General features: G+C 43.8%; 1 protein-coding gene across 2 annotated transcripts in view; it reads left to right on the top strand.

Moving 5' to 3' along the window:
• The first annotated feature begins 205 nt into the window (after positions 1–205).
• The window catches only part of RASEF (RAS and EF-hand domain containing), an 80,842-nt gene continuing 67,908 nt past the window's right edge, over positions 206–13,139 (top strand). Inside the window, exon 1 of one of the 2 annotated variants that reach the window (XM_066257021.1) lies at positions 206–1,148. In XM_066257021.1, the coding sequence (XP_066113118.1) occupies positions 280–1,148 (869 nt within the window). In that variant the 5' untranslated portion in view covers positions 206–279. The remainder of the gene's footprint in view (positions 1,149–13,139) is intronic. The other variant, XM_066257020.1, reaches the window with a different exon arrangement.

Raw genomic sequence — 13,139 nt, forward strand, 5'->3', positions numbered from 1 at the left:
TTCGGGGAATGGGATCTTCTGGCCAATCATACACTTTGGTTTGTAAGAAAACTGGTATATACAGACGTTTACCAATTTTCCGCAATTAGAAGAAAATAAAACACAACTAACGTTAATCAATTTGGAAACCTACCCTTCCCTTCCCTTTCCCTTTCTGTTCAGTTTCCCACACTCTTGCCAACAACGTAACTGTGGAGCGCTAGATTCTTGGTTTTAACCGAGGAAAATTTTATGCCAAAGGGCCTAGCAACCAACTCCTAGAGCCCCAATCCCAGTATCATGGCCAGAACTCGGCAGGGAAGCACAACGGGCTCCCGGAGGCGTGGGAACCAGAGCCGCGCGCCCCTCCTCTCTGGCTGGGCGGAGCCGCCCCTCGGGAAAGTGGCGAGAGCCTACACGCGGGGTTCAGTCTTGGACGGCCGCTCCCGCGCGCTGCGCGCAGCCAGGGGCGCAGTCGCACCGCTCCCGGAGCCGGTAGGAGCCATCAGGTGTACGTGCGCGGGACCAGCATTGGAGTGCGCCGTCCTCGATCCGCCCGGTTGCCTCCCGCCGCCCAGACGGTCTCGCAAGTGGCCGAACCAGCCGGACAAGTCCAAGTTGCCACGACTCCCGAAGGCAGCAGGTGGCTCTGGACTTCCCGCTGTCGCCACAGTCAAGGCGCTCGGTGCACCTAGTCGCGTCCCGGAACTTTCTCGGCCGCCCCGGTCGGGTGGGATGGAAGCGGACGCGGACCAAGGGGAACTGGCCCGGCTGCGCTCTGTCTTCGCCGCCTGCGACGCGAACCGTTCGGGGCGCCTGGAGCGCGAGGAGTTCAGCGCGTTGTGCGCGGAGTTGCGAGTGCGGCCGGCGGACGCCGAGGCCGTGTTCCAGCGTCTGGACTCTGACCGCGACGGCGTCATCACCTTCCAGGAGTTCGCGCGCGGCTTCCGCGGGGCCCGTCGCGGGGGGCGGCGTAGGGGCTGCGAGCAGCACGGGCCCGCGCTCTCAGTGTCCCGGGCCACGTCCGACCCTGGGGAGAGCGAGGAGGATGACGGCGACGAGGACGCGGCAGCGGCGGCGCTGGCAGTCCCCTGGGGCCAGGCGGGCGCAGGCCGGGCTTGGCAGGACTTCCAAGCGCGACTCGGGGACGAGGCCAAGTTCATCCCCAGGTGCGTGTCTGGGTTTGAAGGCGGGAGGTGAAAATGGCGTTTCCTGTGCAGACCCACTGAACCCTGCTCTTCTCTGCGAGTTGCTCTTCTCCATTCACTCACTAACTTTTCCAAGACCAAGGTCCCTTAGGAATTCAGGAAATGAAATGCATTCAGCACCAGGGTTTAGAAGAGAAAGAGTCACTTGTCCGTTTCTGAGCCCTGCAAAAGGGGCTTTGTTAATTACAGGGACCATAGTGAAATCCTGGGCGTCCTGAGATTCTTCAGGGCATGGGTTTAGGAGCGCCGGCTCTTTAATGCGACCTGGTTATGACTATCACCTTCTGGAGGACTTCCCTGGAGCAGCGGTGATCCCGGGCCTTTTGCCAATTCGTTATTTTCTCTAGAACAGTTTTGCATATATTTTCTTACTACTAAGTAGAAAAAGAGACATTGTTGGGCATTTATGTTGCTGGACACATATATATTCTTTGATGCCTACTATGTGCTAAGCATTTTAAGGAGTTTATTTGTTTAAATTTCATAGTAATAAATGGGGGTAAACTTTTTTTTCTTTGATTGATAGAGAAACTTAGACCTCGAAATTTATACCTATAAAACGTTTAGGTACTTGGACAGTTAATAAAAGTGCAGGGATTTGATCCCAGATGTGAATTGAAAAACTGTATATACAACAGAATAAAATAATAAAATCATACAGTAAATATTCTACTTCTATTACTCCAGTAGAAATAACAAAGTTACTAAATTCTTAGCGGGAAAGAGGATGCCTGCTGGTCCAGGGCAGGGAGGAAAAGCCACTCAGGTTTTTCTGTTTGAGGTGAAGGTGCACCTGTCTGTACCTGGTGTTATGGTATGTGTTTCAGGCAGCTGCTCTCATTTCTTCCTCAGGCACTATAAACATGTGACTGCTGTAAAATGGTTCTTAGCTTTCTGCTTAGATTTTAATTGAAATGTTATGGAACACTGGCTGTCATTATTTAAAAATCTTGAAGACATAGTTTTGGTTGGCAGTTAGATACCTGAGACAGAAGACTCAGAGTAAGAAAGAGCCCTGGGAGGTGGCAGTGGTGTGGCTCACCCATTCACATAGTAACCTGCAGGGCAAGGAGTCCTCACTTCTGCCTCCTCCCAGTTTCTCTCTCCAGTTTGGAGAGTGCAGAGAACATTGTCAAGGAGAGTGAGTGACTCACTGCAGTATAAGCGGGATAGTGTAGAGAAAGTGGGTGTGATACCCATCTTTTCTAGTATTTACAAATGAATTAAAATGGACTGTCTCCACCAGGGAAGTAAAGAAATTTAAACATTGCTATAAACTCTGCTCTTTGAATAATGTTTATTTTGTTACTTGATTAGGGTCCAGTCCAGCCAATTAAAAAGGTAACAATTTTAGGAATAAGGAAAGGTGAGTTCACATTATATTATTTTTATGTATATAACATACACACACATATGGATCTAATTTCATAATTGTTCTGTCTCAGCAGCAGATATTTGACACTTAACCTTTAAATGGTTAAAATGACCTTCGTAGGGTTAGTGTACAGACTCAAACTTATTCTTGTTGGTGATATTATTTTCATAACTTTTCAAACTCTTCAAAAGTTATTAAATTTAATGGCTACTGGTGTCACCTGGTAGACTTGTGTCCTAAGCCCCACCCCCTTCTGATGGGAGATTAACAAGTACAATATTTGTCTTCCTGTACTTGTTCAAGTGGAAAAGAACTAAACAGAGCTGCCTCATCTGATGGTTACCATGGCAGCCATAACTATTTTGGTAAATTGGATTGCTTCTATTCTACTTCCTCATACAGCTGTTCTCCTTCCCTTCCTAATATGATAAAAATCTTTGGTTATTGATAATGCCATTGTCATTATTTCAGCCAAATTAGTTCTGCAATCATTAATGAGTATCTCTTCTGTGCCAGACACTATCTTAGGTACTGTCCTAGTTCCCTGGAGACAAAGAGAAGTAAGAGATGTAGTGCATGCCCTTAAGAAATTCATAGTATGAGTGAAACATTTTTTTAAAATTTCCTCAGGCCATGGCCGGTTGGCTCAGTGGTAGAGCGTCGACCTGGCGTGCAGAAGTCCCGGGTTCGATTCCCGGCCAGGGCACACAGGAGAAGCGCCCATTTGCTTCTCCACCCCTCCCCCTCTCCTTCCTCTCTGTCTCTCTCTTCCCCTCCCGCAGACGAGGCTCCATTGGAGCAAAGATGGCCCAGGCACTGGGGATGGCTCCTTGGCCTCTGCCCCGGGTGCTGGAGTGGCTCTGGTAGCAACAGAGCGAGGCCCCGGAGTGGTAGAGCATTGCCCCCTGGTGGGCAGAGCCTCGCCCCTGGTGGGCGTGCTGGGTGGATCCTGGTCAGGCGCATGCGGGAGTCTGTCTGACTGTCTCTCCCCATTTCCAGCTTCAGAAAAATACAAAAAAAAAAAAATTTCCTCAAAGACCATGTAAAAGCAGAAGAGTTATTTTCAGGAAACTCCATATATTGTGGACATAGCCCAACAGACTGCTATAAGCAGGACCTTATTTGAAGTGTTGAGTTTTTATCTTAAAAAGATCATATACTTGTTCATTTTACTTCATACTGTAGTGGAGCTTGTTTTAATACGAAATGTGTTATATTTCCTTATAAGGGGAAATTGTCTCTCCAGAAAGATGTACTATTTCATCTGGTGGCTTTGTTTCCCTCCTGGCTCTCCATCTTACCCCTGGTGGCACCCTGTCCTGTGCCAATGGGGGTGAATATTCATGTACAGTGTGAGGAGACCAGATATCAGAGATAAGAATGTTTGATCCTGTAGAGGCAAAACGTGGTAGTGATTTCCATTTCAAAGTTCATTCAAGCACTTAGATCAAAATGTTAAGCGAATTTGGGTTAAACCCCTCAGTCATCAGTTACTGTGATATTAGAAAATAATGTTGCACTGTGAAAGGATGAAAATGGTCTCTGCGTGTGTGTCAACTTATTCTTAAGTTCTTTTCCTCTTAAAAAACTGATGGACTCCTTCCCTTAACGGTTGGGCGGGGTTGGGTCTCAAACCATCACATGACCTGTTAGTCTGAGCTGGGCGTGTGGACATGGTGTCCAGAGTCAGGACGGATCGTTCCCGCTTCCTAGTAAGCTGGAAGTGGGTCAGCCGGTAGGTGACATCACAGTGGGCAAGGTGATGTGGTTGTGTAAGAGTATTCCACAAGGAAGATCATACCGGGCCAAAAAAAGTCCTTCCAGTAGGGAGAGAATATCTGGGGAGGGACAGAGAACAGACTTGTAATAACTTAGCCTAGCCAGTTTCTGGTGCCTGGGCATTCATTATATTGGTAAAAGGGAGATTTGTAGCCAGGAGCTACTCAATAAATGGGTTAAATAAATATTTACTGGATGAGTTGAATAAGACTCTGTCTTCATTTCCTTGATCTGTATATAAATACTAAGGAAGCAGTTAGTTCATGCTGGGTGTCTCTTTTTATTTCCTTTTTTGATTTTCTCACTTTCTTGGAGTGAAATGGTGGTGATGTACAGAGATAGGCAGGAAGAGAAGGAAATTATGTGTGTGTGCATGTGTGTGTATATGTACACTCACTGAGCATTTGATGGGGGAGATGAGTGTTGGCAGAACTTATTTCTGATCAGCACTGAAGTTTTTCAGTTTTCTCAACCCCCTTTGTAGCAATTTTGAGTGTCATTTGTGAGTTGATTCAGTTTGATAAATTAGCTAAGAACCCCACATTCTCAGAAACAGAAACATGAGGATCCAGCTGGCCCCAGGACCACCAAGATTTTGTGAATGGGCACAGGTTCTGCCACAGTAGCCAGGTCAGGGACGGACACAGGGTGGGTGCATGGAGTGTAACAGGAATTAGTGTGGTTGGGGACCTGCCAGACAGGGCTAGGGCGGAATTTGGTCAGACACCAAAACTGGTCCTGTGTGGTTAGCTGTGTCATATATAGTAGTTTGTGATCTTTCTCCACATACAATATTGAAGTGGGGAGTCTTTCATTTAGTAATTTAGAAACAAGAAATTTAATTGAGAAGAACCAAAATTACATGTGTGAACTGTACATGGATTGCCAAACCAGTTTACTTCAGCCTGGTTGTATAACGAAGATTACCAAAATCGAGAAGAAAAGACCAGCAGCTGAACAGCAATCCCACTTAACAAGGACGTTTCTAAGAATGAGTGCTATGCATAGGGAGAGGCAGAGTTTGAGTACTGCTTAGGGTTTGTTACACATGTTCCCTTCCTGGGTTTCACCCTACGGCTCTCAGTCTGACGGTCTTTGGCAATAGTGCTGTTGCTTCCGCAGCTCACTCACTCACTCACTCACATGATACAGTGTTGGAAAGATGGGAAAGGGGGAGAAGAGATGGAAGCAAAGAAAGAGATAAACATGGAGAGAGGGCTGGAGACATAGAGTCAGAAACAAGGGGAGAGCAGGCGAAAGATAGCGATCTGCAGACAGATGGAAAGACACTGATTGATTAGAGCCTCAGTTTCTCCTGTTACCACTCAATGATTTTATGGCCAGCTTGACATGAGCGAGACAAATGAGCTCTTCTCTGTTTGACCTCAGCTTTGAGTATTTTGAAAATGTGGGCATCTGGGTGCTTCAGAACATGTTCGTAGTGTTTGAAGGTGAATATATATATTTTTTACTCATATGGTGAGTAATATTGTGTTTGTCCAAGGAGATAAAGGTTTGTTCCTGCCTTGAGGCATGATGGTGGGTTGGAACCCAGTGCTGGAAGAGGCGTAAGGGTGTTTTGATTCCGTATGACGTGTACTTTTGGTAATGGCTTTGGGATCCATCAGTGCACTAGTCACAGGCTTTTCAGAGATTCTGTGCCTTTTCTGGATTCAGAACTGGGGTATGTATGTATGTATGTATGTGTGTATCTATGTCTGTCTGTCTGTCTATCTTTCTTTGTTTTCTCACTATTGCTGGTCTTTTCACTCTTAGTTGTTTTTTCTCTTTAATATGTCCTCTGTCACGATGATGTGATCATTACCCTACTGCCGAAGTGGAAAACTCTGCTCAGGAGTCCACAGCTGTGCCTGAACCTTTGGGGCCTTGCAGTAGTCTGTCTGCAAGATAGTTTTTAATTTGCTGCTGATCCCTTCTGGTTCTGATATTTCAATTTTATCTCAAGGTAATAATTTCTTAAGTAAGTCAGAAGAAGCTAAGAACTATATGATTTAACACATAGGTGGGAGATAAACTGAGACTCATGGACATATCTAGATAAAAGTTCAGTGGTTTCCGGGGAGGGGCTAGGGGGGTGGGTGTAAAGAGGGACAAATAAATAGTGATGGAAAGCGATTTGACTTTGGGTGATGAGTATACAATATAACTGTTCAAATGCTATAGAAATGTTTACCTGAAACCTGTGGACTCTTATTAATCAATGACAGCCTGTTAAATTTAATTTTTTAAATAAAGAATATTCTTTTTGGCCTTCTGGCCCCAATAGGTATCCTGGCCTCCCCAGTCTTAGAGGACTGTCAGTTCTGGTCATAGATGCAGTGGCCAGCTCTTACCCTCAGATCTTGCTGATTGTTTAGAGCTTTTTTCTTGGGTTTTGGTGAGATGTTATTTATTCTGATCTGATGGATGGAAAAGGTTTAACATGAGGTGTCATTGGAAAACGACATGCCAAAAATGACGGACTCTGGTCTAGCTTGTCTTCTAACCTGAAATGTTGATGGACTCCTCTCCCAAATCACTATTCAAGTTCATGGTCATATTGTGTTGTCACCTTGAGTATGTGGAAATGGAAATCGTTTTGTGTTTTTTGATTTCTTCCTGGTTGCATAGTCTATTTCATTTGTAAAGTGTAAATAGCTACAATGTGTTGCTCTGCCTTGAACAAGGTGTGGGAATTGACAGCAGAGAAGTGTTGATGGGAGAGGTTAGAATACCATAGTGATCAAATGTCCGTTGCTTTTTTTCCTCCTAAGATAGTATATGCATTATACATTCTTGCCTCTTGTATCTTGGAGAGGCTGAGAACCCTTGACTGCAGTATGTAGTTAGATGGAAGACATGGGAAATAACTATGGTTGTTCAGGCTGTTTCTGCCTGACTGTATTAGTCTCATATCAGGTTGTAAAATGCAAAGTAAACACTCCTTCCAGAGGGAGCTGTAAAGGTGGAATGTATGTATGGCACATGTGATTTCCTTGAAATGATTCCCCCCAGAAAACAATTTCATTGCTTCAATTTATAAACATTTGAGATCTTCCAAATTATATTTACCTTTGTCAATTATAGAAAGAGAAAAGGAAATTTTAATCCTTAATTCCTTAGCCTTTATGTTTTATAAAAACAAGATATGCTAATGCAGCAGCTCTAACTCGTTTCTTTAATTTTTACTCAGATTCCCTCAGTATTGATGTGCTTGCCAGAGTCCTAGGCATGAGTCAGACTTCGTAGACCTGACCCCGACCTTCAAGGAGCTTATTGTCTCACCTTCTTAGTTCTATAGGTTCCTGATAGCTGAAGAACCTGGGGTGCAGACAGGGAATGGAAGAACACCTGCTGGCACGCACCTGGAGCTATGGACACGTCCTATGAAGAGTGTGTCTCAAATGGGGGGCTTCAGACCTTTTGGGGTTTTTACATGTACGCTTGGGGGTCTTAAAAGACTCAAGATTTCTGTTTTCATTTAATGAAAGGTGCAACAATTAATTTGAGCCTATTTGAAATTGCCTGAATGACTCCTTCCTTACCTATTTGGCTACACAGTTTCGCCAGCTGCTCTGTGATTTAGGTTGTACAGCATCCCACAGCACTCCGTTCACTGTCACGGGTGGATGAGGGAGGCAGACAGTGGGCTCACTGTGTCAGTGATGTGTTCGTGCAGATTGGAAGTGACCAAGGGCACAGTGTCGGGTCGTCTGTGGTCTCAATAGAAAGTGACGGGAGGAAGGGGTTTTGTTCCTGTGTGTGTGCTGCCGAGCGCCACGCGCAAGCCGCCGCCAGTACCATCTTGACTTCGTCCGTGGTGATTTAGTTTCGGTTCAAGTGCATCCCCCGTCAGATTAGATGAATGTTGCTAATTCTCATTTCAGTGATTTTGTAAATGTTTTAGAGCTGTAAGTATAAGGAGTTTATGTCTGGTTTATGTTTGTTCATAGTTGGGCAATATGATATAAACAACCTTTATATCAATTCTGGAATGCATAAGACATGTTTTCTTGGCTAAGATCAGCACGTTTATCAAGTGTGAGAAATACTCTTCTACAAGGGCTTGGAATCCTCCAGAACTACATAGGGTTGAAAACATCAGTTTCTCTATTTTTCATTGTGAATCGACCTTGTCTATCATTTAAATTGAGAGCATAGCGCTGTAGTGAAAAATTAATCTTAAATTGTTCCCAGTCTTGTCATTTTCCCACAGAAGAAACTCTTTTTTTTTTTTTTTTTTTTTTTGCCTTTTCCTCTACCCTCCCACATTTTCTTTTCTTTTCTTTTTTTTGTATTCAGACGTACCCAGCTCTGCACTGGGTGCTGGCTTTCAAATAGTATCCTGTCAAAAATCAAAATGCCCACTTGCTCTCTCTATCTACAGGCGACAGCATCAGTGAGGACAAAGAGTGGGAAGGACCTTGGGGCAGATGGTCTGGATCCAGCTGTCACCTCTGGTCAGAAATCAAGGAGGCCGTTTAAATTCAGGGTTTCCTCCTGGCTTCAATAGAGATATTATCTCTTTGTCTCCACTCTGGCAGTGGCACGGTTCCAGTGAGAGACTCTAGGCTCCTGTCAGAGGATCTCTGTCTTCCTTTCTCTCCCCTGTGGGTGACTGACGTGATGGAGTGCGGCTCCCACTCGGATCCCCGGGGACCAGGTGGGGAACATTGATTCCGTGGAGCGGAGTCTGGGTAGGAGGAGCCTCTGCTTCACCTGGTGGGGGATGGGCAGTGCTGTCATGCCGCATGTAGGCCTGGTGTTGCCAGTGATGCCAACTTATAAGGACAGTGGAAATAGAGATATTAAGTGGAAATTTCCCATTTTGTTTACTCTGTGCTCACAGCACTGAGGTGAAAAAGTTACTGTGTCCAGTTTGCAACCTCTGTTTCCTCCCTGTGATGGGTAAATTCACACGTGTCAGGTGTGATCTTGCCTAAAGATCCGTGTTGATACTAGAATGTAGACCAATGGTACCTAAGTCAGAACATGAACTGTGGTCCTTCTTGCCTGTGTACGTGAAATAGTGCTTTGACCCGAAAATAGTCTGTTTCTACTTTCTTTTTTTGCTCTTGAATGTTATTGTGTTTTCAGGGTTACTTTGTACCGGCTCAACCAAGGTCCCCGTACAATATTTTCTGTCCAGGTTACAGTGCCTGGTGAGTCATTGGGGAAGAAGGCTGAGCTCTGAATGCATTGGGGTTTTCAGAACACCTTTGCCCCGATGTCTGTCTTTCTCTTCATCTTGAGCTGGAACAGTTTTTAAGACATGTAAAAATCAATTGGAATGGAATGATTTTGATGAAAAATAAGAGAATTTAGTTATGAGAGGTTATATTTTCTGTACCACAGTGGTATTTTCTTTCGTTGTTGGAATAATTTGTCCTTCAAGCAAAAAGAAATATATAGGATGAAAAGAAACTACAATGAAATACTAACTGATACCTATTAGGATGGCTGTTATAAAACAACCCCAGAAAGGAAAGAAGTGCTACTGAGGAGGTGGAGAAAAGGGGATTCTGTGCAGCTCTTGGTGGGAATGTAACATGGTGCAGCCACTATGGAAAATACTATGTAGATGACCTGAAACAATTAAACACAGAACCAGTATATGACCTGGCAGTTCCACGTCTGGGTATTTATCTGAAAGAAGTATGAATCAGGATCTCACAGAGTGATCTGCACCCCCATGATCACTGCAGCTTTATTCACAATAGCCAGAGGTGGAAGCAACCTAAGTGTTTATTTGACAGTCGAGTGGATAAAGAAAATATTTCAGCTTTAAAGAAAAACAATGGTTCAGCTTTAAGAAAAGAAGGAATTCCTATAATATGTACGACATGAATGGACTTGGAAAAATTTTACTGAATAAAATTATCCAGTCACAGAAGGACAATTACTGCATGATGCCACTTAACATAGAGGTACCTAGAGTAGTCAAACTCTAAAATGCAGAATGTGGAATTTTTGTGGAAGGGGTGGGGCAAAGGGAGAATGGGGAGTTGTAGTTCATGGTTGGTAGAGTTTTACAGTCAATCCAGATGAGAAAATCCTAGAGACCTGCTTTACAATATTATACATGTAGTCAGTAATACTCTACTGTACACTTAATTTTTGTTAAGAAGATAGATTTCATGTTGTATGTTTCTTACCATGCGAAATACGTATATATAAGGGACTATGAAATTTTTTAGATAAGAAATTTGAGTCACTAGAGAAGCTCTGTGTCTTCATTTTTGGGAACAGTTCCAAATATAGGTCCTGTCTATCTAGTTTGGCCCTTAAATGCACTCATACCTATCATTTTTAAAAACTAACAGAGACACTGGAGATAATGACATATTTAAGAGCTCCTTCCCACCACACACAAACCCAGGGCAACCATTCTCTTCAATTTCTATTTATTTGGTTTAGTTTTAGGACATTTTATGGGAATGTTTAGCCATGATATCCCATTGTAATCATTGATAATTATAAAATTATGGAGCATCCTGAAGTGGCCATCTCATTTTAATGATATCTTTGACCAGAAATGTTTTTTTAAATGTCATCAAAAAATTATAAACGAGTTATACATTCTGAAATCTGAATACAGTGCTGAAAGTACCACCTGCCATCAGCTCGTGTCACCTGGTCCAGAGGTGGAGAAGGGCTCTTGGAAGGTTGTGGCAGCATTTGCTGACGTGTCTCCTGTAGACTTAGGCATGGCAGCTGCACTGTTTCATCCCCTCCTGTGACACAGTCACCTCATAATTCTTGTTTCTATGGAACAGAGTTACAGTTCTACTTTGGGCTGAAGTGGAAGAACTCCTGAAAAGTCAACCAACATTTGCTTAGAAAATCCCTGTTTTAGGACCATCATATGCCATATTTACTGATGGACACGCTATGAACTAGTGTTAGCATTTGTGGTGCAACATACTCTTTCTCTTCCTTCTTGGGGATCTGTTGGCATAGCATGTACTTCAGACTGGCAGATACAGTTAGCATGGGGATGTTAGTGAATGAATTACAGTGCAGGCCTTTGTGCTCTCATGTAGTGTATGCATTCCAGAAAACCTGATTGTCTGCAAACACACACACAAGTCAAATGAAAAAAAAAGTAGGGATGGGGCCAACCACTCACTACCTGTATAGCTTTGTAACCAGAATACTCAAACGAAACAAACAAACAAAACCAATAACAATCTGTTGGGAAAACAGCTCTTAGGCATGCTCACTTGCACTTTGTATGGTTAGTGCATGAGCACGTGGCGGAACCACGTGTGTATAATCTGAGTAAGGTTACAGGTGCTCAGGGCGGATTTGGATGGCAGATTGTGGATTGCCTGCCTCCACTGCGAGGGGCTATTTTGCTGTTTGTTTGCCTACTGCTGTGAAAAGCGGTTTTCCCTGCTGTTTGCTTGTCCGCCAGTGGGAGAATCTATTAAACGGGAATGGCCCACCGCTTGCTTTCTGGCTCCACAGTCCTCTACTGTCTGCCCGAATCCAATGTGAACCTACCGGGCCTTGGTCACTGGCATTACACAATCCTAATAAGATACTAGCACAGTAAAAAAAAAAGAAAAAAGAAAAATATGTCTTAATAAACATGGAAGTACCTGTAGATATTTTAAATAGGATTTGCTGGTTTTTTTTTTTTTTTAAGGTATTGTTTTTTTTAAGGTAAAAGTAGCCTTGATGGAAGGGGGTATATGGATTGTGGCTGCTGAGTTATGGGGACAAGGACAAAATGCACAAACATCTGAGAGAATCAAGGCTAATCACATGGACCACATCGGTGGCAAGGGGGAGAGCCGAGGGTGAGTGGGCGTTGTGCCCCGCCGTGTTTACCTGCAGCCTGCTGCCTTCGGCTGTGGTAAAGAACTTGCATTTGGTGGCTGTTACTGGAGGTGTCAAACATTAACATCATGGGAATGCACCTGTTGACCAGGGAGTGAGGTAACTGATGAAATGGGAACATGCGCTGTGGCAGAGCAGTCCTAGTCTTCAGTACACATTCATGAGAGGCTAAGGCAAGGCACAGAGCCAGAAGTGAGTGTTGGATTGATTCTGTGTGTACGGATTTGGAGGTTTTATACTGGCCTAAAGAATAATGCATCACTTCTTTCCTAATAGATTACCATGAGTAAGCTGTCTTCAGGCTAATAGAAAATCTGTTGGTCCACAGAAGTACAGAGATCTATCAGGTTGTTATAATCCTAAGGAATCCTGGTGAGAATTAAAATATTACTGTATAGCTGAGCATTTGGGCCTTAAAAACTGACCTACTCTGTTGAATGGTATTTAAAATTACAGTTCTTATTCAGCAACAGAAAGAGAATTCAGTTCTTATTGAATTCAACTTATTCAACTAAATAAATTGAATAGTCTTATTCAACTAATGTAGGAATGCTCTCGTATATTCACCAAGAAGCTGGTACATTGTTTATGTGCAGTTAGTCCCAGTGGAAGTGCAGTGATTTCAGCCACTGTATGAGTTAGGGTTCTCCAGAGAAACAGAGCCAATAGGAGATGTAGGCGTCTACATATATCTCTGTATCTATCTACCTATCTATCTAGCTGAAGACATAGACTGAATTAGTTTCAGGAACTGGCTCACAGGATTGTAGATTCTGGCCAAGTCCAAAATGCAGGGTAGGCGAGTGGGCTGGAGTCCCCAGGGAGAACCATGCAGTAACTCGGGCCTGCTGGCGGATTCTCTCCTCCTTTGCGGAAGTCAGTCTTCATTTAAAGGTCTTCAACTAATTGGATGAGGAAAATCTACTTTACTCAAATGTACTGAGTTTAGTGTT

Source organism: Saccopteryx bilineata, chromosome 2 (assembly GCF_036850765.1).
Source record: "Saccopteryx bilineata isolate mSacBil1 chromosome 2, mSacBil1_pri_phased_curated, whole genome shotgun sequence".
NCBI classification, from domain to species: Eukaryota; Metazoa; Chordata; class Mammalia; order Chiroptera; family Emballonuridae; genus Saccopteryx; species Saccopteryx bilineata.